This window comes from Corticium candelabrum, chromosome 8 (assembly GCF_963422355.1).
Source record: "Corticium candelabrum chromosome 8, ooCorCand1.1, whole genome shotgun sequence".
In the NCBI taxonomy this organism is placed as follows: Eukaryota; Metazoa; Porifera; class Homoscleromorpha; order Homosclerophorida; family Plakinidae; genus Corticium; species Corticium candelabrum.
The window spans coordinates 3,137,157-3,159,964 of record NC_085092.1 but is presented as its reverse complement, the minus strand read 5'-3'; the positions used below and the strand labels follow the sequence as shown (position 1 = coordinate 3,159,964).

General features: G+C 39.9%; 7 protein-coding genes across 8 annotated transcripts in view; 4 read left to right on the top strand and 3 right to left on the bottom strand.

The window, feature by feature from the left end:
* LOC134183595 (uncharacterized) overlaps positions 1-2,835 on the top strand; it is a 5,298-nt gene extending 2,463 nt beyond the window's left edge. The window contains exon 4 of the mRNA XM_062651179.1: positions 1,939-2,835. Within this exon, the coding sequence (XP_062507163.1) occupies positions 1,939-2,310 (372 nt within the window). The 3' untranslated portion in view covers positions 2,311-2,835. The remainder of the gene's footprint in view (positions 1-1,938) is intronic.
* A 584-nt stretch (positions 2,836-3,419) lies between these two features.
* LOC134183684 (uncharacterized) lies at positions 3,420-8,161 on the top strand. Of its 2 annotated transcripts, none has more exons than XM_062651270.1 (6): positions 3,420-3,512; positions 4,140-4,277; positions 4,733-5,164; positions 5,421-5,617; positions 5,683-5,727; positions 7,942-8,161. In XM_062651270.1, the coding sequence occupies exons 3-6, from the start codon at positions 4,852-4,854 to the stop codon at positions 8,053-8,055; spliced, it is 669 nt and encodes a 222-aa protein (XP_062507254.1). In that variant the 5' UTR covers positions 3,420-3,512; positions 4,140-4,277; positions 4,733-4,851; the 3' UTR covers positions 8,056-8,161. The 2 variants fall into 2 exon arrangements, with proteins under 2 accessions (XP_062507254.1, XP_062507255.1); XM_062651271.1 differs by having other exon boundaries at positions 3,435-3,512; positions 4,143-4,277.
* Positions 8,162-10,944: 2,783 nt separating this feature from the next.
* Positions 10,945-11,893, bottom strand: LOC134183753 (uncharacterized). Its single transcript, XM_062651343.1, has 3 exons — positions 11,779-11,893; positions 11,322-11,717; positions 10,945-11,246 (listed from the first exon to the last, which is right to left on the bottom strand). Exons 1-3 carry the CDS (start codon positions 11,827-11,829, stop codon positions 11,103-11,105), a joined length of 591 nt encoding a protein of 196 aa, XP_062507327.1. The 5' UTR covers positions 11,830-11,893; the 3' UTR covers positions 10,945-11,102.
* Positions 11,894-12,814: 921 nt separating this feature from the next.
* LOC134183798 (uncharacterized) lies at positions 12,815-13,712 on the bottom strand. The gene is made up of 3 exons (XM_062651372.1): positions 13,615-13,712; positions 13,149-13,547; positions 12,815-13,074 (listed from the first exon to the last, which is right to left on the bottom strand). Exons 1-3 carry the CDS (start codon positions 13,666-13,668, stop codon positions 12,913-12,915), a joined length of 615 nt encoding a protein of 204 aa, XP_062507356.1. The 5' UTR covers positions 13,669-13,712; the 3' UTR covers positions 12,815-12,912.
* A 959-nt stretch (positions 13,713-14,671) lies between these two features.
* On the top strand, positions 14,672-16,299 carry LOC134183351 (uncharacterized). Its single transcript, XM_062650853.1, has 2 exons — positions 14,672-14,750; positions 14,858-16,299. Exon 2 carries the CDS (start codon positions 14,882-14,884, stop codon positions 16,076-16,078), a length of 1,197 nt encoding a protein of 398 aa, XP_062506837.1. The 5' UTR covers positions 14,672-14,750; positions 14,858-14,881; the 3' UTR covers positions 16,079-16,299.
* Positions 16,300-16,316: 17 nt separating this feature from the next.
* Positions 16,317-22,289, top strand: LOC134183348 (uncharacterized). The gene is made up of 11 exons (XM_062650851.1): positions 16,317-16,429; positions 16,554-16,682; positions 19,647-19,780; positions 19,957-20,052; positions 20,134-20,171; positions 20,235-20,512; positions 21,286-21,381; positions 21,442-21,563; positions 21,613-21,785; positions 21,845-21,944; positions 22,011-22,289. Exons 1-11 carry the CDS (start codon positions 16,339-16,341, stop codon positions 22,092-22,094), a joined length of 1,341 nt encoding a protein of 446 aa, XP_062506835.1. The 5' UTR covers positions 16,317-16,338; the 3' UTR covers positions 22,095-22,289.
* On the bottom strand, positions 17,318-18,154 carry LOC134183350 (uncharacterized). The gene is made up of 2 exons (XM_062650852.1): positions 17,573-18,154; positions 17,318-17,515 (listed from the first exon to the last, which is right to left on the bottom strand). The coding sequence occupies exons 1-2, from the start codon at positions 18,065-18,067 to the stop codon at positions 17,420-17,422; spliced, it is 591 nt and encodes a 196-aa protein (XP_062506836.1). The 5' UTR covers positions 18,068-18,154; the 3' UTR covers positions 17,318-17,419.
* Positions 22,290-22,808: the final 519 nt, after the last annotated feature.

Below are 22,808 nucleotides of genomic sequence, written 5' to 3'. Positions count from 1 at the left end.
GTTGGAGTTGTAAGAGCTAACCCTCACAACTATAACCCTACCTCTCACAACTCTACCTAAACCCTATAGCTCTCTCAACTCTAACCCTAACCTTTACAACTCCACCTCTAGCCATCACAAATAAACCTCGCAATTCTAATCCTAACCCTCACAACTTTAGATTACTAGATCATTGAAGATATGCGATAGCAATAGTCTTGAATTAGCTAAGACTCGCATATGGATGGCAACGAAACCGAGTTGTGCCATTGATATTAACTGTTTTGCTGTTAATAATTTTTGGAAACCCTACCAATAAAATTCTGGGTTTGGGCTTGGAGTCCCCGAGCTTGTGTGGTCTCTATTATAATATATAGATTGACGGTTTGAGCCACGTGCTTTTCTAGTTCTAGAAAAAGGTAGCAAACGAATTTAATTTTAACGAATAAAAATTTTCACAGCTAAATGCGCTATGTTTTTCAGGCTCTTGTTGCTCAATTAATTAAGGACAATTAATTTAGACATAAAATTGATCTTATAAAAATTAAAAGTGTGCTCCTTTTACTATATGTATTGACATATAAATTTTTGATTACACATTATTGCCTGAAGTTAGCAACTCTATTTGGAGTTTGAGCGAGACATACGCCTGAGTAGGTTATCTTTTAGGATACAAGAAGTCTTTGGACGTTTTGTTTACAAACGGTTTGTATTTCTATAAGTTTGAGCGAGTCATGCGCTTGATAAGCAAACTAGTGTTATCTTTTTAGGGTACAAAGAGTCTTTGGCCATTTTGTCTATGTATTTCTATGATACCGAGTTGGCCTTCACATGCGCCGGATGCATACATGACTTCAAACTTTTTCCAACTACTATGCAGTTAAACGTCATCCCACAGACGAGGATCCCACAGACGAGGATCCCACAGACGAAATGTTTCCAACCGCCATGTTTGTACCTAGCTGCAAGACTAGTTGACTTTCCGTTTGTGATTCTAAAAGGAATGCGATTCGCAAGATTTTGGGATACGAAGTAAAGCCATATAGATTTCGAATGAGCTTTGTAAGTTGTATCTATTCACATCCTACTCAATCACTTATATCAACTAAATAATGTCGAGGCATCCACTTGCTGCTTTTTAAAATAAGACAAAAAAATTGAATTTTGTAAAACGATATCTAGACGTATAACTATATAAACATTATACTTTTTGTTCTTAATAAATAAAAGAAACAGAATTATTAGACTACATACAAAATTTAACACAATTGGCAAATAATAGATTGGTTGCTAATCTTTACTAAATATTAATAAATAATTAAAATAGATTTTTCACAGGTTTAGAACATTTAGTCTACAATAACAAGCTATAAAGTTGGTCATTAAATTTCTAGAACTCAATAATAAACCGTTTTCTTTACAATATTATGTAAAATATACAATAAATGAACTTGTAGCAATTTACTGACTGACAGTAAATGGCAACAAGTGGAAAAGGATCCTAAGCTCGTTGATAATTAACCTCATGGATTTCCATCTTGAATCACGTATCGATTTAGTTTCATAGGCTTGTATTATGCATGCAATTTTAAACATCTGGATGTTACTCGTTGATTGGGTTTGGAGGGCAATTAAACGTTTAAATTAGTATTTGAGCTTTACGTCTTAAATAAATTAATACTATGTGTAAAAAATATTATGCAAATCAATTTAGTAACACTTGAAAGTTTTTCAGCCTTTCCAAACATTTTTGCATTCTAGAAGTAGGCTGCGTTATCGCGCATTTGACAAGTCCTAGGTTACTTACCAATTAGCTTGACACAATAAACTTAAATATTCTAATGTCTTTATCTTTCAAGCTTAATTGATTATTAGTTGATTTCTTTGTAGATTAATAATTAACTATTATGTAGTTTGACAAAAGTATAACAGTAGATAATCTTATATTTATTATTTTAGGATCGCAAGCGGATGTCTCTTTCGCGACACCAGATTGTGTTGCTTTTAGCTGTTGTGTGCATCATTGGGATTTATCTCTTGGCTACTCTGCTACGGCTGGTTCGATTTTCAACTCTGACGAACATAAAACTTCCAACTAACGCAGGAATGCCACTAAACGCTGAGACAGGAGTACCAATAAATGATGAAAGAAAGATTGCAACAAACGGTACAAAAAAGATGCCAGTAAACGTTGGAAAGGAGGTGTCAGTTGACGCTAGGAGAGAAGTACGGGCACCATTAGTGGATCCTACAGGAGGGGTCCTAATGAAAGAAAGTGCTACTAAACATTACAAGGGAAGAAAGAAATTTAAACGTCGCATTTCTATGTGAAGATGACCGGAAAGTTACAAGAGAGGTACCAGTATAGACGCTGAAATGGGTGCCAATAGACGGTCGAGGAAGGATGACAATATACTGTAAAAGAGGGGTACCATACAGTATACAGTAAAAAAGATTTACGGAAATCCGTGGTTTTTGCTTTCACACTTAGACTGGTTTTTGAATTATTGACTAACATTAGATAAATCATTAAAATAAATTTGTCAATGTGCAGAAAGAATTTCTGGCTAGAAGACTCGTCTCTTAACTTAGATCTATGTGTCTAAAGAAGAGCTGTTTTGTCTGTCTGTGTGTCTGTGTGTCTGTCTGTCTGTCAAATAACATTTATTTCAAACATACATCTATAACATAACTAGCAAGGTAACAATATATAGAGAGTTCTGTAACTATGAGAGTTTACTAGAACTAGATTTTAAAAACAAACAAACATGTAACACTTAAAAGAGAACAATGCAGACTACCCGGAGCCAACGTAGTGGCTGAGAAACTGGGTAGAGCAATCTACAGTACAGTCAATGTCATTTGTCAGAGCTGACATTTTTATCATGATGACTTTTGCATTGCACTTCTGTCTGTCTGTCTGTCTGTCTGTCTGTCTGTCTGTCTGGCTGGCTGGCTGTCTGTCTGTCTGTCTGTCTGTCTGTCTGTCTGTCTGTCTGTCTGTCTGTCTGTCTGTCTGTCTGTCTGTCTGTCTGTCTGGCTGGCTGTCTGGCTGGCTGGCTGGCTGGTTTCGTATGTAAGAGAGGATCTCCAAGACGGTGAGTTCGATCACTGCCGAATTTGGCTCCCGCACGTCGAATCCATAGCGGTCGAAAGTGAAGCTGTTGTCGTCTTCCTTACTTCTCCCGCGACGACGCGATTTACAGCCGACGGAACCCGCCTAAGCTCTCGTACGATATCACCCTAACGGCGTATCGGATCTGAACCGAATTTAAACTGCCCGTTCCCGACGTCGGACGGCGTGTCGTTTATTGCAGGCGACGTCAGAAAAGGAAAGATATTTTTGCTGATATCCGGGTCTTGAAAAAACGCCCACACTCGCTTGCCCGTCTACATCGTATGCCCGAAGAGCTTCACGTTCGATACAACTGTTCCCAGCAACGCCAGCAACGTCTTCGAACTAACCACGTTCAGCGGGACGGTCGAACTGGAAAGAGTCGGCACAAGTTATCTACTGGGAACGAATTATCCAGGTGAGTACGTACTGCACGTGACTTTCACGTCGGATATATAAACGGGAATAGATGCCAGGTTTGATACACCTGTTCCCTGCAACGGGCTGGCTTCAGCGGGATATTAAACAATCAATAATCCAATCAATGGGGTTTTTTAATTGGCCACTCGGTTATGTCTTCAACGGGGTGTTTATTACAACAATAATCTCTTAACGGGATACTAGAGCGGAGTGAATGAGATATACTTCAAGAATGCATACAACGATAAATTAATTAACTAACAATTAATAGTAATAGCTAACTATTAGTAATATTAATAGCTAGTCTGCCCGTGCAGACAACGGGATGGTAAGCTTTCTGCTATAATTTGTTCATAGAAACGTATACTCAGTAATAAAACAATTTGCCTGACTCCAGAAACGTACTAATTATTGGTAATATTAATATTTAGAATGCCCGTGCAAAGAACGGGATAGTGAGTTTCTTAGATAAACTGTAACTAAAATTTTATATAACATTATGTAACTTTCATGGTAATTCCTCACTGCATCCGAGAGAATGTAACTTGTTAGATAAAACTTTGAAGCTAGCATTACGTAGACAATCAATGACTATCTACTTGCACCTCAAGCAAACTTTGTACAGCAGATCAACATGCGCATATTACGTATATGCAGAGACTTGTAACCGTGCAGCTGGACTGATCGAGTCTTGGTCATGAAGATTCAATGTGTGCCCAACCTCAATGCATCTCGACAGAGCTGGATGTGCACATGCACGTTGGTAAAGTTGATAGTTGTACATGCGTGCTACGAATCTTCATGCAGTTCTTCGGTTTTCGTTCGTGTTTTGTTTCAAAGTGCCAACACAGCGTCTGAATTAAAGCGCACGCACGCACACACACACACACACACACACACACACACACACACACACACACACACAGACACATACACACACACACACACACACACACACACACACACACACACACACACACACACACACACAGACACACACACACAGACACATACACACACACACACACACACACACACACACACACACACACACACACACACACATACACACACACACACACACACACACACACACACACACACACACACACACACACACACACACACACACGTACAATAAGTTCTAGCTTCTGTACAAACCTTTACTGCTACAGGTGGGAGCTAATTACTTTTTGATCGCGTGATTTGTGGTTGCAGCAAGTGGGACGATCGATGGGGGAGCGACAGCATAAAGTTACCATTTTCATATCAACTGCGCAAGCACTAGCTAAGTACGTACAGACCAGTCAGAGCTAAGTGGTCTTTCTTCTTTCTCTATGAGTTCTGTAGCAGAGAATGATAAAGAACCAATCATACTGACAGGCCCCAATGCTGACGCTTTGCAAGACTTTGAGAACACGTTAGCCCATGTTGCTCCAGAAATATCAAGTCAACACAGAGAACTGCGGAAGCTCATAGGCAAACAACTGATTGAAGAACATTTGGATTTTAGTCACGTTAAGTGCTTTCTGGTGATGCCACGTGCAAGCCGTACTCTCGTGTATCTAGAGGGCGATCGCTCTAGCATGTATCAAGAGCTCAAACTCATGTGCGCGACGAAGAACGACGAATGGAACAACATAACACGAGGTAAAGTGCGCGCGCGCGCGCGCTCGTGTGTGCATGTGTGTGTATGTGTGTGTGTGTGTGTGTGTGTGTGTGTGCATGTGTGTGCGCATGCGCGTGAGTGTGCGTGTGTGTGCGTGTGCGTGTGTGCATGACAGTAATGTGTGTGTGTGTGCGTGCGTGCGTGCGTACGTGTAACGCTGTGTGTGACTTCACTACCAGCTTGTTGCTTGTTACTCTCAGTTTAAATTGGCTGTCTTATGTCGAGTTCGTGTTACAGTTATTATCGTGTTGCATCGAAACGAAGAAGTTGCACAGAGTGATGCTCTGTACGATTGTCAGAAGATCAACTTGTGGTGGGATCCTGGACCACAAAGGGAGTTACAGCAGTTTACTAACATAAACCACCTGATCAGCTTTAGAAGTAAACTCAACATAGAACAGACAAACGTTATTCGCAAATTTTTGGGATACAAAGTAATTCTTTAATTAAAGATTTTGCACGAGCATCTACAAATGCATACATAATTTTTCTTATTTAGCCTAAACAACAAGAGAAGAAACAAAAACAACGAAATAATAAAGTGGTACGTAATTGATACGTTTGAGGCAAAATCAATGTTTAGAGTTGTGATGGTTATTGGGCTAAAGTTGTAGAGGTTAGAATTAGAGTTGGGAAGACTAGAATTAGAGTTAATTAGGTCTAAGGTTGTGAGGGCTAGAATTAGAGTTGCGGTGGTTAGGGATAGAGTTGTGAGGGTTAGGATTAGAATAATATTATTGTGAGAGTTGGGGTTAGAGTTATATAACGGTTAGGAATAGAGTTATGAGTGTTGGCTTAGAGTTGTAAGGATTAGGATCAGAGTTGTAAGAGTTGGGGTTAGAGTTGTGACGGTTAGGATTAAAGTTGTGAGGGTTGGGGTTAGAGTTGTGAGAGTTGGCGTTATAGTTGTGAAGGCTAGGCTATATCGAGTTAGGGCTAAAGTTTTGCATATGTGTTAGAGCTAAAGTTGTAAGGGTTAGGATTAGAGTTGCAAAAGTTAGGATTAGAGTTAGTTGTGAGGGTTAGGGTTCGAGTTGTGAGAGTTAGGGCTAAAGGGTTAGGATTAGAGTTGCAAAAGTTAGGATTAGAGTTAGTTGTGAGGGTTAGTGTTAGAGATGTGAGAGTTAGGGCTAAAGTTAAGGGTTAGGATTAGACTTGCTACGGTTAGGGTTAGAGTATTAAGGGCTAAGTTAAGATTAGAGTTGTGAGGGTTAGGGATAGCGTTGTAAAAGTTGGGTTTAGAGTTGTAACGGTTAGGATTAGACTTGTGAGTATTGGGGTTAGAGTTGTGAGGGTTAGAATTAGAGTTGGTTGGGGTTAGAGTTGTGTAAGGTTAGGAGTAGAGTTGTGAGTGTTGGGGTTAGAGTAACATGTTGTGGAGGTTAGGAATAGAGTTGTGAGAGTTGGAGTTATAGCTGCGAGGGTTAGGATATTAGAGTTGTGAAGATTGGGATTGAGTTGTGTAAGGTTCGGATTAGAATTGTGAGTGTTGGGGTTAGAGTTGTGAGGGTTAGCATTAGCGTTGTGAAGGTTGGAGTTAGAGTGGTGAGGGTAAGGATTAGAGTTGTGAGTGTTGGGGTTAGAGTTGTAAAGGTTAGGTCCTTTGGATTAGAGTTGTGAGTGTTAGGGTTAAAGTTGTGAGGGTTAGGATTAGAGTTCAGAGAGTTAGGGCTAGAGTTGTAACGGTTGAGATTAGAGTTGTGAGAGTTAGGGTTAAAGTTGTGAGGGTTAGGATTAGAGTTGTGAGAGTTAGGGCAAGAGTTGTAAAGGTTGAGATTAGATTTGTGAGAGATAGGGTTAAAGTTGTGAGGGTTAGGATTAGAGTTGTGAGAGTTAGGGTTAGAGTTGTGAGGGTTGGGATTAAGAGTTGTGAGGGTTGGGGCTAGAGTTGCGAGAGTTATAGGGTTAGGGTTGTGAATGTTGGGATTAGAGTTGTGAGAGAGTTAATTAGGGTTAGGGTTGTGAGAGATGGGGTTACAGTTGTGAGGGTTAGGGTTAGAATTAATTAAGTTTAGAGTTGTGAGAGTTGGAGTTGTAAGGGTTAATTAGCCTAACCCTCACAACTATAACCCTACTTCTCACAACTCTACCTAAACCCTATAGCTCTCTCAACTCTAACCCTAACCTTCACAACTCCACCTCTAGCCATCACAACTAACCCTCGCAACTCTAATCCTAACCCTCACAACTTTAGATTACTAGATCATTGAAGCTATGCGATAGTAACAGTCTTGAATTAGCTAAGACTCGTATATGGATGGCAACCAAACCGGGTTGTGCCATTGATATTAATTTTTTTGCTGTTAATAATTTTTGGAAACCCTACCAATAAAATTCTGGGTTTGGGCTTGAAGTCGCCGAGCTTGTTGTGGTCTCTATTATAATATATAGATTGGCGGTTTGAGCCACGTGCTCTTCTAGTTCTAGAACAAGGTAGCAAACAAATTCAATTTTTAATGAATAAAATTTTCACAGCTAAATGCGCTGTTTTTTCATGCTCTTGTTGCTATAAAATTTGATCTTATGCAAATTAAAAAGTGTGCTCCTTTTACTATATGTATTGACATATAAATTTTTGATTACACATTATTGCCTGAAGTTAGCAACTCTATTTGAAGTTTGAGCGAGTCATACGCCTGAGTAGGTTATCTTTTTAGGGTACAAGAAGTCTTTGGACGTTTTGTTTACAAACTGTTTGTATTTCTATAAGTTTGAGCGAGTCATGCGCTTGATAAGTAAACTAGTGTTATCTTTTTAGGGTACAAAGAGTCTTTGGCCATTTTGTCTATGTATTTCTATGATGCTGATTTGGCCTTCACATGCGCCGGATGCATACATGACTTCCAACGTTTTCCAACTACTATGCAGTTAAACGTCATCCCACAGACGAGGATCCCACAGACGAGATGTTTCCAACCGCCATATTTGTACCTAGCTGCAAGACCAGTTGACTTTCCGTTTAGCAAAAAAGTATAGAACGATTGGTCTTTTTCTTCTTATAAATTAAAGAGAAACAATGATTTGTGAGTCAACTATATTGTACAAATTGGTCCGGTTTACTTCAGCGTGTACGCATGCGTATGCAGAGACAAGTTGCGCATCTTGTACAGACGCAAGACAACGTGTGAGTTGACGCGATGCTAGAACCTACATTGTACACACGCCACCTGGCAAGCAAAAGTGTAAAAAGCTTACTTAGTAATAACTACGCAAGCAGCCACGTGCACTCTAGTATTGTTACATAATCAGTTGCGAAGTGCCCGGATAGGTAGAACACATACAATTTTATTCTTGCGTTTGTATACGCAGTCACGCGCGTCCAATAATACATTTATCACTTATAGACAAATTTTTGTAAGCGTATATTGCATTACAAACTATTTTACCATCTACGATTCGACTGTCGCTTTCGTTTCTTGGCTTTCAAATGCAGTACAGCAACATTGTCTGTCTCGTCACTGTCTTCAGTGTCCGTATTTGATTCCTCTTTGACTTCTGCGGGCGTCCACATCGTTCGCAATATCGCATAACCCAAATTTGCCTGTATATAATTATAAGAAACAAAATATGCAAAACTTTTTTGTTACCAATCCAACTGTACATGTACGTTAATTAAAATTACCGCAGCTATCATGCATATAGCTTCAAGAGCTAGCAGAGCAAAAAATTCGAGTGAATACAGCACTGCTTGTTCTTGTTCTGTCGCATAGAATAAAAGGAATGCTTGCGCTGCAACATAATTCCACGAAAAGACTAACATAAATGCTATTGCCACTAGGCACGTAGGAACATTACACCCGACGGGTGTGTCTTGAGGTATGAGATTTCCGTCATCAAGCCATTCTCCGTAGAACAGTAATGCGCCTACACCGGCGCCTACCGGTGATAGTCTCGCAGCTCTTTCACAGATGACGACTCCTTTCGGGTAGATTTTGCACAGATTGACGTCTTCGGCACCGTTGTTACCGCAGCACACGTAAACTCCATCGTAGACGTAGACCCAGAGCATTACACCAGATACCTTCAAAGCAAAGTTGAAACTAACAATACATCTAGTCCATGCACTGTTGTGTCTATGAATGGGACCAGTAGAACGGCGTAAGCATTTATCAGAAGCGGAGACTTGAACATTGACATAGTAAAACAAGCACTTAAAGGTTTAAAGTTACTTGAAACGCAAGCAAGCTCAATGCTATCAACACAACCGGTAAATTGCAATTGCAGTCAATAGAACTTTCAGTCATTTTACTAAAGACGTCATCACAAAACGTTGCACAAGCGTGCGCTACCGCACTCGGTATAGGTATGTCTCTTTCCGTCAGAACACAATATTTTCTAACTTTACACAATAATATTTGAATTTTACAATTCCATTTTACCATTTTAGTGTTTTATTGTATTTTGTTGTAATGTAATTTGAATATTTTGAACATATTAAAGCGACACTGTCAAGATTTGAGCGCACAAGTGCGCATGCTTGTGCGCTCTAGGCGTGTCACACTTCGCGCGCAAACCTACATCGGGACTCCTAGGACAGCGTAATGGCGTTTCGTGACGATAGAACGCGTATTAGTGCATCAGACACGTCTGCTGACGAAGGAGCAGTGGTTATTCCGGTACGCAGACAATGGGACTTTTCGCTAGGATGTCTATAGCTAGGAGCCTACTATAGATGTCTTGCGACAGTTTAATAGTCTTCATAACACTTGTTGTGCACTTGCGGCGACGTCCTGCCCCTTGACGTGCACCTCCATGGCTTCTCTTCTGAGATACCGAAGTCATATCGGTGACAACTTCCGGGAATCTTGTCCATCACGTGCGGCTTGCAAAGGGCCCGTTTTCGCAGCAGAAAGTAACCGTTCGAAGTCGAAAACAAACGCTATACTTGCTCTATATTTACAAAAACTTATACGACGTATCAAATCCATGCGCAATGACCTAGTCAGTACGACGACATCGGCTGTCAGGCACTCAAAGCACGACAAAAGTCGATCTATTGCCAAAACGTGGCAGATAACGCAATATAACTACAGGTAAAATCGCACTTGCCAACGATTCCTCGTTTTGGAGAACTTGAAAAATTTCTACCTAAATTCAAGTTTGCGGGGGCGTTTAGACGTTAGGTATCCGAGGATAAAATCTTGACAGTGTCGCTTTAAGGTTAAAGTTTTACATAATTTTATGGGTTACTTTGCAAGTATTTACCAACAATCTAGGACAGATGCTTTGTTCAGTTTACAGAGTAATAGCAGCCGTGCTGTTGTTTTAATGTAACGCCACAAGTTGTTGGTAGCAAAGCCGTCTGTGATGGATATTCCATCCACAAATACAGTCTACAGATTTTTACCACTTTACGTGTCTAGAGATATGCAAAAACAACAGATAAGACTGAGTGAGTTATACAGGTGATGATTTCGCCTTTTCATGTTACCCGTGCTTATCTAAAGAAATTTGTCCATTTGAAAATAAATACGCATACTTGCCCTGTGTGTGGTTCTTAGCTGCTGCAGTATATTCATATGTACTCGTAGTAGTAACAGTATGTACAAGCACTGCAGGTCACGCTTACCTAGAGCGCGTTAGGAATGGGCCAATGCCACTTTTCTTCCGATGCATCTGCTTATTCAGTATACAGTCTAGACAGAGAGATCGATGGAGAAATATTAACTTGTATAATCAACTATATAACGTATACAAACTGGTCCAGTTTAATTTGGCATGTACTGTACGCACGTGCATCAGAGACCGCTTGCCTGCTCGTGGGCATAAAATTAGCTACGATTTCAGAAATGCCCAGATAACTAACAATTTTTTCTTGCACTTTGAATAAATTACTTAACCGCACTCATGCGCATTCTCAATACACTTATCACTAGACAAATTTTCTAAACGTGCCGGTAGATTGCATTGCAAATTATTTTACCATCTACTATTCGACTGTCGCTTTCGTTTCTTTGCTTCTATTGTGCTAACATCGTCTGTCTCGTCAGTGTCCTTATTTGATTTCTCTTTGTCTTCTGCTGGCGTCCACATCGTTTGCAATATCGCATAACCCAAATTTGCCTGTATAAAACAAAATTTGCAAAAAATTGTTACCAATCAAACTGAACGTATGTTAATTAATTAATTGTTGATCACCGCAGCTATCATGCCTATAGCTTCAAGAGCTAGTAGAGCAAAAAATTCGAGTGAATACAGCACTAGCTGTTCTTGTTCTGTCTCATAGAATAAAACGAATGCTTGCACTGCAACATAACTCCACGGGAAGGTTAGCAGAAATGCCATTGCCACTATGCACGTAGGAACATTACATCCGACGGATGTCTGAGGAATGAGATTTCCGTCGTTAAGCCATTCTCCGTAGAACAGTAATGCGCCTACACCGGCAGCTACCGTTGATAGTCGCGCAGCGTTTTCACAGATGACGACTCCTTTCGGGTAGATTTTGCACAAATTGACGTCTTCGGCACCGTTGTCACCGCAGCAAACGTAAACTCCATCGTAGACGTAGAACCAGAGCATTACACCAGATACCTAAATGCAAACTAGTTCTAGAACAGCTAGCACATTCATTTCGTGAACTGTTGTGTAGTACCAGTACAACGGCGTAAGCATTTACCAGGAGAGGAGACTTGAATATTGACATAGTGAAAGCGGATAGGAACTTGAGACGCAAGCAAATTTAACACAATGCAGTCAACACAACCGGTAAATTTGCAACTGCAGTCAATAGGACTTCCAGTCATTTCACCGATGACGTCATCGCAAAACGTCGCACAAGTGCGCGCTACCGCACTCGGTCCACGTATGTGTCTTTTCCTCGATTTCTGCATAGACACAAAATATTTTTACCTTACATATATAGTATTTTAATTTTAAACTTTAGTGTTTAACTGTTTTTGTATTATATTGTATTTTTGTTCTAATTGAATTTAAATTTATAGACTAATCTTGAACTTAGTGATGTTACTAGTCTTCCATACTGTTACAGTTACTCTGCGTGTACTAGCAACAATTAGTTAGATCAGATGCTTTGTTATTACTGTAATAGCGGCAAAGTTATCGTTTTACTGTTTGTAGCACAAGCCGTCGATGGATAACCAGGAAATACAGTATGTACATACACATGCACTGCATGCAGGTACACTGTACTGACTACTTTACGTGCTTAATTAAAGATGTTTAAAAACAATAGGTAAAACTGAATGAGTTGTACAAGTGATGATTTCGCTTTTTCCTAACCTAGCCTTAAGTAAAGAAATTTATCAATTAATTAATACGTACATATGATACTTGCATCCTTTTCTGATCTGTTGTAGTTAATTAATTTATACGTAGCTAGTAGCCTTCCACAAGTGTACAGTATAGTATGAACAAGCACTACAGACCTCGCTTACTTTAGCGCCCGTGTTGCTTCCAACGCGTCGCCTCTGTTAGTTCAGTAGACAGTACCTACTAGATCACATCGATCTTCCGAAGTATTAAAGAGATATAGTGACCTAGCTTGCTAACATAACTGGTCCAGTTTGTGAACGCACCCGTATGTGTAGACGTCTTGCATGCCCATCTATAGACGACTTGCATGCATGCGCATAAGCTACACGTTTTCGTTTGCGAAGTGCCCGGATAACTAGAACACCTGGAATTTCTTTTGCACTTACTATAGAGATACTTATACGCAGTCATGTGCTACATTTATCGGCGTATTACAGGTTGCATTGCAAAAAATTTACCATCTACTGTTCGATTTTCGTTTTCGCTTCTTGGCTTTCAATTGTACTACAGCTGTGCTAGCATTGTCTGTCTCGCTGCTGTCTTCAGTGTCCGTATTTGATTTCTCTTTTTCTGCTGGCGTACACATGGTTCGCAATACCGCGTAACTCAGATATGCCTGTATGAAACGAAATATGCAAAAAACATTTGTTAGTTAATCCAATAAAACTGTATATGTTAATTGTTGTTTACCGCAGCTAATATGCATATAACTTCAAGAGTTACTAAAGCAGAAAATTGAAGTGAATACAGCACTGTTTGTTCTTCTTCTGGCATATAGAATAAAACAAATGCTTGCATTGCAGCATAATTCCCCAGCCAGATTAGCAAAATTGCTAGTCCCAGTATCCATGTAGAAACATTGCACCCGATGGGTGTCTGTCGCGCTATGAGATTCCCGCCACTACCCCATTCTCCGTAGAACAGAATTGCACCTATACCGGCGGCTAGTGCAGATAGTTTCGCAGCGTTCTCACAGATGACGACTCCTTTCGGGTAGATTTTGCACAGATTGACGTCTTCGGCACCGTTGTCACCGCAGCACACGTAAACTCCATCGTAGACATAAAACCAGAGCATTACACCAGAAACCTACAAAGCAATTGAAAAAAAACTAAAACAATACATTCATTTCATGCACTGTTGTGCAGTACTGTACCAGTAGAACGGCACAAGCGTTTATTAGCAGTCGCGGAGACTTGAAAATTGACATAGTATGTAGAAAACAAGAACTCGAATCTAAAGTAGTAGCTTGCAGTCAACACAACCGGTGAATTGCAACAGCAGTCAAAGCTCTTCCAGTCATTTACTGATGACGTCATTACAAAACGTGTCGTTGACTTTAATTTGCACAAGCGTGCGCCACAGCACTCGGTGTATCAATAAACGTCTTCTCCTCATTGTCTGGACACAAAATATTTTCTTAATTTGTATAATAGTATTTTTGTGTTGTGTTTTATAATTTTAAATTTTTACATTTTAGTGCTTTACTGCATTTTAGATTTAGTTTAAATCTAAAGACTAATCTTGAACTCATTGAGGTTAGTACTAACCTTCATACTTTTGTTGGTTACTCTTCATGTATACGTCAACAATGTAGAGCAGAATTAGCTGCAGATACATAAATTACTAAAAATTAACGTCTAGTAAAGATTATCAAATACAGAAAACGCTTACTCACTAGAGACAACTAAATGTATGGTGATAAACTTTCAATAATCGTTGTAATAATTAATTGATTATAGAATATTTTGATTAATTAATTAAGTAAATTGTTGGTTTCTAGCAGGCACGGATACAGAATTTTTAAAAAGAGGGGGTCAAGTGTAATTAGCCCCTCACATAGGAGCTAAGTTTCTATATGAACTATGGAACCAGCAAACTCACTTCAATGATTAGGTACTAGGGTTAATTTCGTAGCATATTTATTACATAATTATAGGCATATATAAGTTTAGAATTGAAAGAGATAACCATCCTTCAAAATTTTAATTAATTAATAACACAATATGCAACATTGCAGCTGCGGTGGGCCTGTCGTTGAAGAGGAGGGGTCCTGATTCCTAGGACCTCTCCTCCCTATCCGCCCGTGTCTAGCCTAGGAAACGTCACAGCGATTTAATTTTTAAGTTATGTACGTGTTCAGCTTTAGACAGCTGCTACAGGGTGCTAAGTGCTGAGCTGATACGCGAGGTTAGGAAGCAGACTGCGCATGCGTCGAACATCGTGTGATGTTTTGATAGTATTTTTCTTGCATTGTGTACTCTGCATTGACTCTGTATTGCAACCTGTCAGGTATGTTTCGCTGACTACGTTTAGCTTGCAATTGCTTTCTAACACTTTGCGTATCTGTCAACTGTGACGAGCACGAGCCCCTTTGTTCCTGCATTCTCACTTTGTAGGTTTATCTACCTCTAGACTTGTCGATGGCTGAGACAGACGGAGTTTCTCTCAGTCCCCTCCAACTTCCCAACATTGTTCGTGACGTCCTAGACTTTTGCGACGGTCGCAGTCTGTGCAACTCATTGCAAGTGAACCATCTGTGGCACCAAACGGCGTCGAGCTTGCTCAAAAGACGCTGTCGTTTCTCTTCTCTTCTCGTGACGGGCGAAAGCATGAACGAGTGTGCGGAGAAAGCGCGTCGCTTTGTCGTGAGCGTTCGCTCCATTCCAGCCGCCGTGATCGCGTTTGCGTACGGCGTTCGAAGACGAAAAACATACGAGAAAGGCATGGCTGCTATATATCGTGCTCTACCACGTGGAACGAAGATGATTGGTGCGTTAGTGGATGGGATCATTGGAATGACTGAAACCGGTGTCGCTGAGGAAATTTTGGAGGCTGAAGAGGATGAGGTGTGTCTGTCCGTTTTGGTGGTACCCAAAGTTCCCGGACTTACTGTGCAAACGTTCAACTGTGGCGAGAATTTTTCTAGGTCTGTGTGCCCAACGATGAGTTCTAGTGATTATATCGAAATGTTTGAGGGGTTTAACTTCAATTCAGTTAAACTGATTATAACTCTCGAGACTATGCGTCTTGATAGATATCTGGGAATGACGTCGGTTCCCAACAATTTTTTGGAGTTTATGTTGTCTTCGTGTGGTCATGGCAGTCAAATTGTTGGAGGTGTTCCGGAGCCGTACTCTATATTTATAGATGGCACTCTACACAGAGAGGCTGTCGTTGCAGGAATGGCACTCGGAGGCGATGCATTTAGTTATGGAGCTTTGGTCAGTAACGGAGACAAGTATGAAATTGATGAACAACTTCAGCATTTGAGGTTGCAGGTTGAGTTGTCGCAGTTGATGAACATGGCCTGTTTCTTGTGTATCTGCGTTGGTCGAGGAGAATGCTTGCATGGTGAAAAATCCGTCGAGTCTCGGCTAATTCAGAAAAGGTTTTCTGGTGTGCCAATCTGTGGATTTTTTGGCCAAGGAGAAGTAGGTGTAATGGGCACTCACGACTTTACTCCATCTCAACCTACACAAAATCCTGAAGAAAGCATCGAATCCCCATCAGCAAAGAAGCCTCGAAGAAAATCAAAGAGGAATTTAGCTCAGGGTTTTACGTCATCTTACGGATTTATGCTGATTCATCCACCTAAAAGTAAATCTGTATCTATGTAAGACCTATATGGAATGTTCTGGCATTGGCAAGTGTAGGAAGCCCCTGGGTATTAACTTTATTAATTAATTAATTTGCATTATGTGATTACAGCTTAGTAACATGAGTATATCTAGATACTTCAAATGGTGTAGTGTAGCACTATAGGTAAGTGGTAAGAATCAATGTATTGCATTTTTTGTACATATAGACGCCAGAATTATTGAACATATTCATCCGACTACAGTATACGGTCTGGGTTTCCGAGGTCGACTTGTCAAGAATGCTTCGCGTCGTATTCTTCGTTTTTCTACTTGGTAGCAGCTTGGCTTACTACAAATTGGGCATTGGAGTATACATTTTAAACATTGCGGGTCGGTAATAGCCACCATCAATGCGACAGCAGCTAGACTACAGCTGCGCGCACGTTGCTCAGTCCTCATGCATGTACGACTATTCTAGACTTGTGTGTGTGTCATTGGAAGTGTACTATTGTAGATATTAACGTTGTTGCCGGCTCGTTCTATGCCGACTACCTGCTGACTATCTACAAGAGTGAAAAGTCGTACGACAGCTTGGAGAGTCTGATGCATACGTTCGTTGACCAGGACAGAAGAATGTGCAACAGTAAGATATCTGAAGATATATCTGAATAAAAAATATTAAATGAAAATAACAGTAAGGCAAAATAGCAAGAAGTAATGTAATGTGTCAATAATAATTGTTTCTTGTTTGTGTGTTTTGTTTGTGTGTCTGTCTGTTTTTCATTTATTTCAATACATTTTAAGCACAATTGCAAACACTAAATATACAATAATCCTTGTGACAATGTCTCTGTCTGTTTGTCGTGTGTGTGTGTGTGTGTGTGTGTGTGTGTGTGTGTGTGTGTGCATGTGTGTGTGTGTGTGTGTGTGTGTGTGTGTGTGTGTGTGTGTGTGTGTGTGTGTTTGTGTGTGTTTCTCTGTTTGTGTGTTTGTCTGTCTGTCTGTGCGCATGTTTGTCTGGTTTTGTGTGTCTGTCTATCTGTCTGTCTGTCTATCTGTCTGTCTGTCTGTCTGCTGTTTTGTCTGTCTGGCTGTCTGTTTGAATTCATTAAATCCGTTTTATTTGTCTCTCTGTCAGTCAATATATACATGCGTGTATATTTTTCATTTCAATCAAGCATTGACACCATGAACAACTAAAAGAGAAACATTTACAGCAACACTACCATACAACAGGGCCATTACGGTCCTGGAGCTTTCTGTCTGTCTGTCTGTCTGTCAAAAAACATCTATTGGTAAACATCAACGCTATTACAGTCAACGCTAAATCACTATCTATGAGTCCAAGAAAAATGACCCAAAGGGTCATGAAATGAAAGCTTAACGTACACTCTGGTAACTGTAAAAACCAGCTACGGAGTCATTTCTACACACTATTCTGTCAATCTTCTTCGCCAAAACCATACTGTTACACCGCTGTAAAGTAATGGACATTAATCGTCTCCAATAAGTCTTGAACTCACTGGAGTTCACCTTGCCGTCATCATCTCGTGATCGCAGAGAGATTTGATGGAGAAACTTTTCTCCTGCATTTCCCCAGCGGCCATAATGCTCAAACACCAGTGGAATTAGGCATGGAGAACCCCCACTAGTGTGAGTCTCTCTGCTGTACTTCTCTCTCTTCTTTCCCTCCCTTTTTGAAGCAGCAGATCCATCAGTTGTAGCTGCGACTGAAATTATGTCGGTGCTCCATGGGTGGGCTAAGGAAATGTCGAGCTCAACGTTAAAGTCGGTTGCATTATAAACAGCAATATCGGGTCTGGACTGAGAGCTGCTGTAACAGTCTCTTGGCTCAACGGTATGGGGAAGAGACACGCGTTTCAAACACTCGGACCAAGCAGAGACTATTGAATTATGAGACCAAACTGGTCCCCCACCTGTCTTACAAGTAATCAGATGATATCCTTCAGGATCTAAGGCTGTGCCGCAATCACATAAGGTTGCTGACAGAGGCAATGGCAAACGCATACCCAACCTCAATAAAGCTGCCAGGCGGAACAATCCAGGGGAAATTGCAAGCTTTCTTGAGCTGGGAATGACATCTAGCCAGGCTCCTGATCCCCTCCCTTGAAGAGATCTCAAACGAGCTGCATCCTGTCTGTCTGTCTGTCTGTCTGTCTGTCTGTTTGTTTGTTTGTCTGTCTGTCTGTTTGTCTGTCTGTCTGTTTGTCTGTCTGTCTGTGTGTCTGTCTGCTTGTAGACCATATTTTTTGCGAATGGTGTCCCATGGGGCACTATTTTTCATGGTTTGAGAAACATGGGCGTTATTGGAGCACTATGCATAATTTGAGCATGGAGCTTTATTATTTCGCAAACGCAGAGACTGTTGCATTGTTTGTTTGCATACCATCACACTACACTGTAATCTAATTGTACAGGCGTATTCCTGGTCTGTTGCATAATTTGGATCTTCATCATCACTCAGTGGTTCTATCTGGGTGTTCATTTTATCTCAACCGTACACGTTGATAGATGTGCATGCATATAACTGAGTTTGAATACTACCCCAGTGGGGCACTAATTGAGCATGGGGCATTTATTTCATTATAGGGTCACCATGGGTGTTATTTGAGCATGAAAATATGGTATGTCTGTTTGCTTGTTGGTCTTTTTGTTTGTCTTTCTGTCTGTCTGTTTGTCTATTGGTTTGCTTTTTAGTTAGTTTTTGTTTGTTTGTGTGTCTATTTGTATATCTGTCCGATGAACACCAACTACTACTTTGCAGTAGAAGTCAAAGTCAGATAGAATTGCATGTTGGCTACTCATCATACAAAGGCACTCGAAACTATTTGAATGTGTTAGATATCAAATATGTGACACTAACATAAAGTCACTCCTAGTGGAATAAGTATAGGTTATCATATGATTAGCATGCTATATGACTCTTACGATCAAGAGAGGCTGGGTTATTGCCTGAGGCAAAGCCAAGGGCTCTAACCCCACTCTGAGTGCTTATACACTGTCACATGACCTGTACATATAAATGAGAGTGCGATGTTAACTCGTAGTAACTTATTGCATACTTTCCGTGCAATACATCATGTATGCCACCTAAATACACACTGGTGACTGGTTACATCGTATATCATACAATATGTTAGAAGCTTGCTATTTGATATCTAACACATTTTGAATTGAGTAGCAATTTAGTCTTTCTATATAAGAACTAATTATTGCCAAACATGTAATGAGTATGTATTTTAAATACCGTTGGCAAACCTTACCAACTTGAAGTGAGTCGGTGTTTTCTTAGTGTAACAGAATTATAAGAAAACCAAAAAGAGGAAATCTAATTTAGTATTCTTACCGCTGCTCAACAATGCACTTAATCTAAGAAATTAATAATTAATTTATGGGCTTAGACATTATGCATAATGCTGACAGTACATATGCTAGCTGTGTTTTACACGTGTTGGATGTTCAATCATGTTGTGTCTTTCATGTCAACCAACATTACTTCTGTATCTCAGCTCATTTTGTAAATTGTCTTTGGTTGATATAAAATTCTTGAGATGGAGTAGTTTTTGGTAATTTTGACTTGATTTAGGAACGGGAGATGGTACATTTAAGCCATTGAATTATAGTGCTGATGATGTATTCATTGTAAATGTTGATCGGTTTTACAACTTTTTGCCATTGTTGGGGTTTAATGCCAGTTTGCTTGGACAACACAGGGTCATGGTATGTCACTTGCAGTTGCACATGCACGCACGCACACACACACACACACACACACACACACACACACACACACACACACACACACACACACACAAAACACATGCACACGCGTGCTTGCACGCACACACACAATTTAATACAATTTCATATTATTCTTAGATTTTTGTTTGTTTTAGGGTGTTCATTATTTTCGACCACAACTCAAAGAGTGGCCATTTGATACTCAAGCACTGCCAATCGTGATCGACATGGCACATCAAGTTGCCACACTGGTAACTAATAGTCACAAATTTGACCTATCATAATCAATCAATGCTACATACAATACAATGCTACAATCCAATACATTATAGGACGTTTCTGCAGTAGTATGTCACATGCCACACTTCAGGTAAAATTGCAATAACATTTTCTCATATTAATTAATTATAGTGTATTAGTTGTGTTGGCACAGTGGTGTGTCAAGCAGTGTTATGTTTCCCGGCGGCTCATCTCACACTCTAGACTTCAGTTTTAATACAGTCGAACGATGCTGGCCACCGTTTGCATACCCAGATGCCACATGCTCGGGAAGCAACTTTGGTACTTCAGACTGCGAATGCCCTTTTGTCGAAGTCAACAATGTATCTCTCGGCATACCCCATTCCCAGTACAACGACTTCTCGTGCCGCTGCAAGGGTGGCAAATTTCTGGCATCCGAATATGAGTTCAAGGTTACATACAGTACTCCTGGTATGATCTACTGCAAGTGTCAGAGGCGTATCTCAAAGGGCTTCCAGGATGCATGGAAACCCATCTATTTGGGCTATGCACCCAAATGTTTTTGCTGCATATCTGGTTGTTCTCAGTGCGTATTGTAGAGATGCTTATAGTTAGCACTCTGAAGAGACTCAAACAAGCCACAGTAGGCCAAGGTCGGCTCAGTGCATGTTCACTACATTAAGATGGATTGTATTGCAGACTCTCTTTTTATCTAATTTTTGGAGAATTGTTTGCCAAATCTTAAATGAACGAACTTTTCAAAGTGTCACTGTAGATTATTTTTGCTAAGTGTTCATAGATAATAAACTCAACATGCACAATAGAAATTACAAAGAACAATTAGTAAACACCTAACAAGGTCTTTTTGCAGTTCAAAGAAAGCCTATCTAAAACCTTTGTTATTGACCAGGATTTGTTATTATTGTTATCTCATACATATGTCATGTAACAAACAACACTATACAGCCATTACTAGTCTACAAACATAGCAATTTAAGGTTTTAAATGTTCTGTCCATAGAAATGTGTAGTATAGATTGAATCATGCTCTAGATATAGGCATACAAAAATGTGTGACAACTTGATGCAAATTATATATCCACAAGTGTCTGTTGTTTGGAGTTTAACTGAGTGACAGTATGGTTTGGCTAGCCGTTGGAAACTCGTTTGATGACCCCATGAGATACGCCCTTGAGTACGTACGTATACATGAAATATGCTGTTGACTTTGGGAAATTGTTGTAGAGAGCAAAGGCTTCCAGACTGATATCTTGCCTGTCATGTTTATCATGTTGGTCAATCTCATTTCGTACGTTATTCCACCAGAGGAAAATTCTCTTCGTAAGTCTATTCGTCCGCCCCTACACACTCGATCGGATCAAACACATCTTTCCATCTTAGGTGTATCGACATGTAGCAGCACTCTAATTGCCGCTGTTCTATTTCACAGCGGAATCCAGAGCCAAGTGCCACCGACAGGCTCACTATCAACAGCCGATGTGTTTCTCTTAGTCAATTATGCTGTATGCCGTTTTTTTCTGCTAGATTTTGTTTCTCACCAATTTTTGGCAGGTGAATCTTGTCAGTTGGGTCGTGACTCTAATTATCGTTGTTGCTGTCAACTCGCCGCTCATTAAGCCCTACCGCGTTGCCGAGCATGTGTACTATGCAACACGAATTTTTGGGCCAATACTCAGTCTATCGGTCATGCCCTCATTTATCATTTACTACGAACAATCTCTTTGGTATGAAAATTTACAATTGGTGCATTACACAAATCGTTCATCTTTTGATGTGTTTCCAGGTGGTATTTGTTATTATCGATTACATCCGGTATTATTCTTAGCACGGGACTTTACATTATTCAAAATAAAATTATTAAAAAATTGCAGAGAAGAGTAAAGGTGTGGTTTTATATGTTTGTTGATATCTATGACTGATTTTGTGTGATCTCGATCTGTGTGCTTCAGAGGAGTAGGAAAAGAAAGATGTCTGATGATTCGGATCACTTTCCTTTGCTGGTTGTCAGTGATAGCAAGACAAATGCAACGTGACTCTAATTGTGTGCAAAGACTTGTTGATCAAATGTGCTTGGTTGTGCTCTGTGCTTGAGTTTGGTGATATGGTATAGTCCTACACATTTGTATACATTTGTATGGATTATTTAGGGTTAGTAATGTTGTCAATTTGTACTGCTTGAGCAAATATTAATTAACTACTCAATTTCATTTGCGATGATTTCTATATCTGCAAGAACGTCGACTCAGTTTGATCAATTCTAAAACTAACGTATTTCATTAAATTTGGTACTTGTAAATTAAAGCAAATAATTAAAATAAATAATGTGTAAATAATAGAAATAGTAGAAGACAGGAATGTGTCAGTTCCAATGGTGGTTGACTTCAATGGGATGCAATGTTGGGCATAGAAGAGTATCTTCTGACTATGTGACGAACAACTGTTAAAAATCAATGTTTACTCTTTTTGGTAATGTATTGTCAATTTATACTATACATGAGCAAATATTAATTAATTAATTAATTAATTAATTTGAAGATACCTTGATATGCCATAATTAAATCTGCAAGAACATCAAATCTGAACTTATCCATATTGCATTAATTTGGTATTGTAAAACTAAGTATGTAGTAGATAAATAAACGAATTTGAAGAACGACCAGCGTAGGAAGCGGGGGCTGGGGGGGGGGGGGGGGCGCTGAAGTCTCCTCGCTCGGTGTAGGAATTGAAAGTTTCTGTGGCAGTGACTT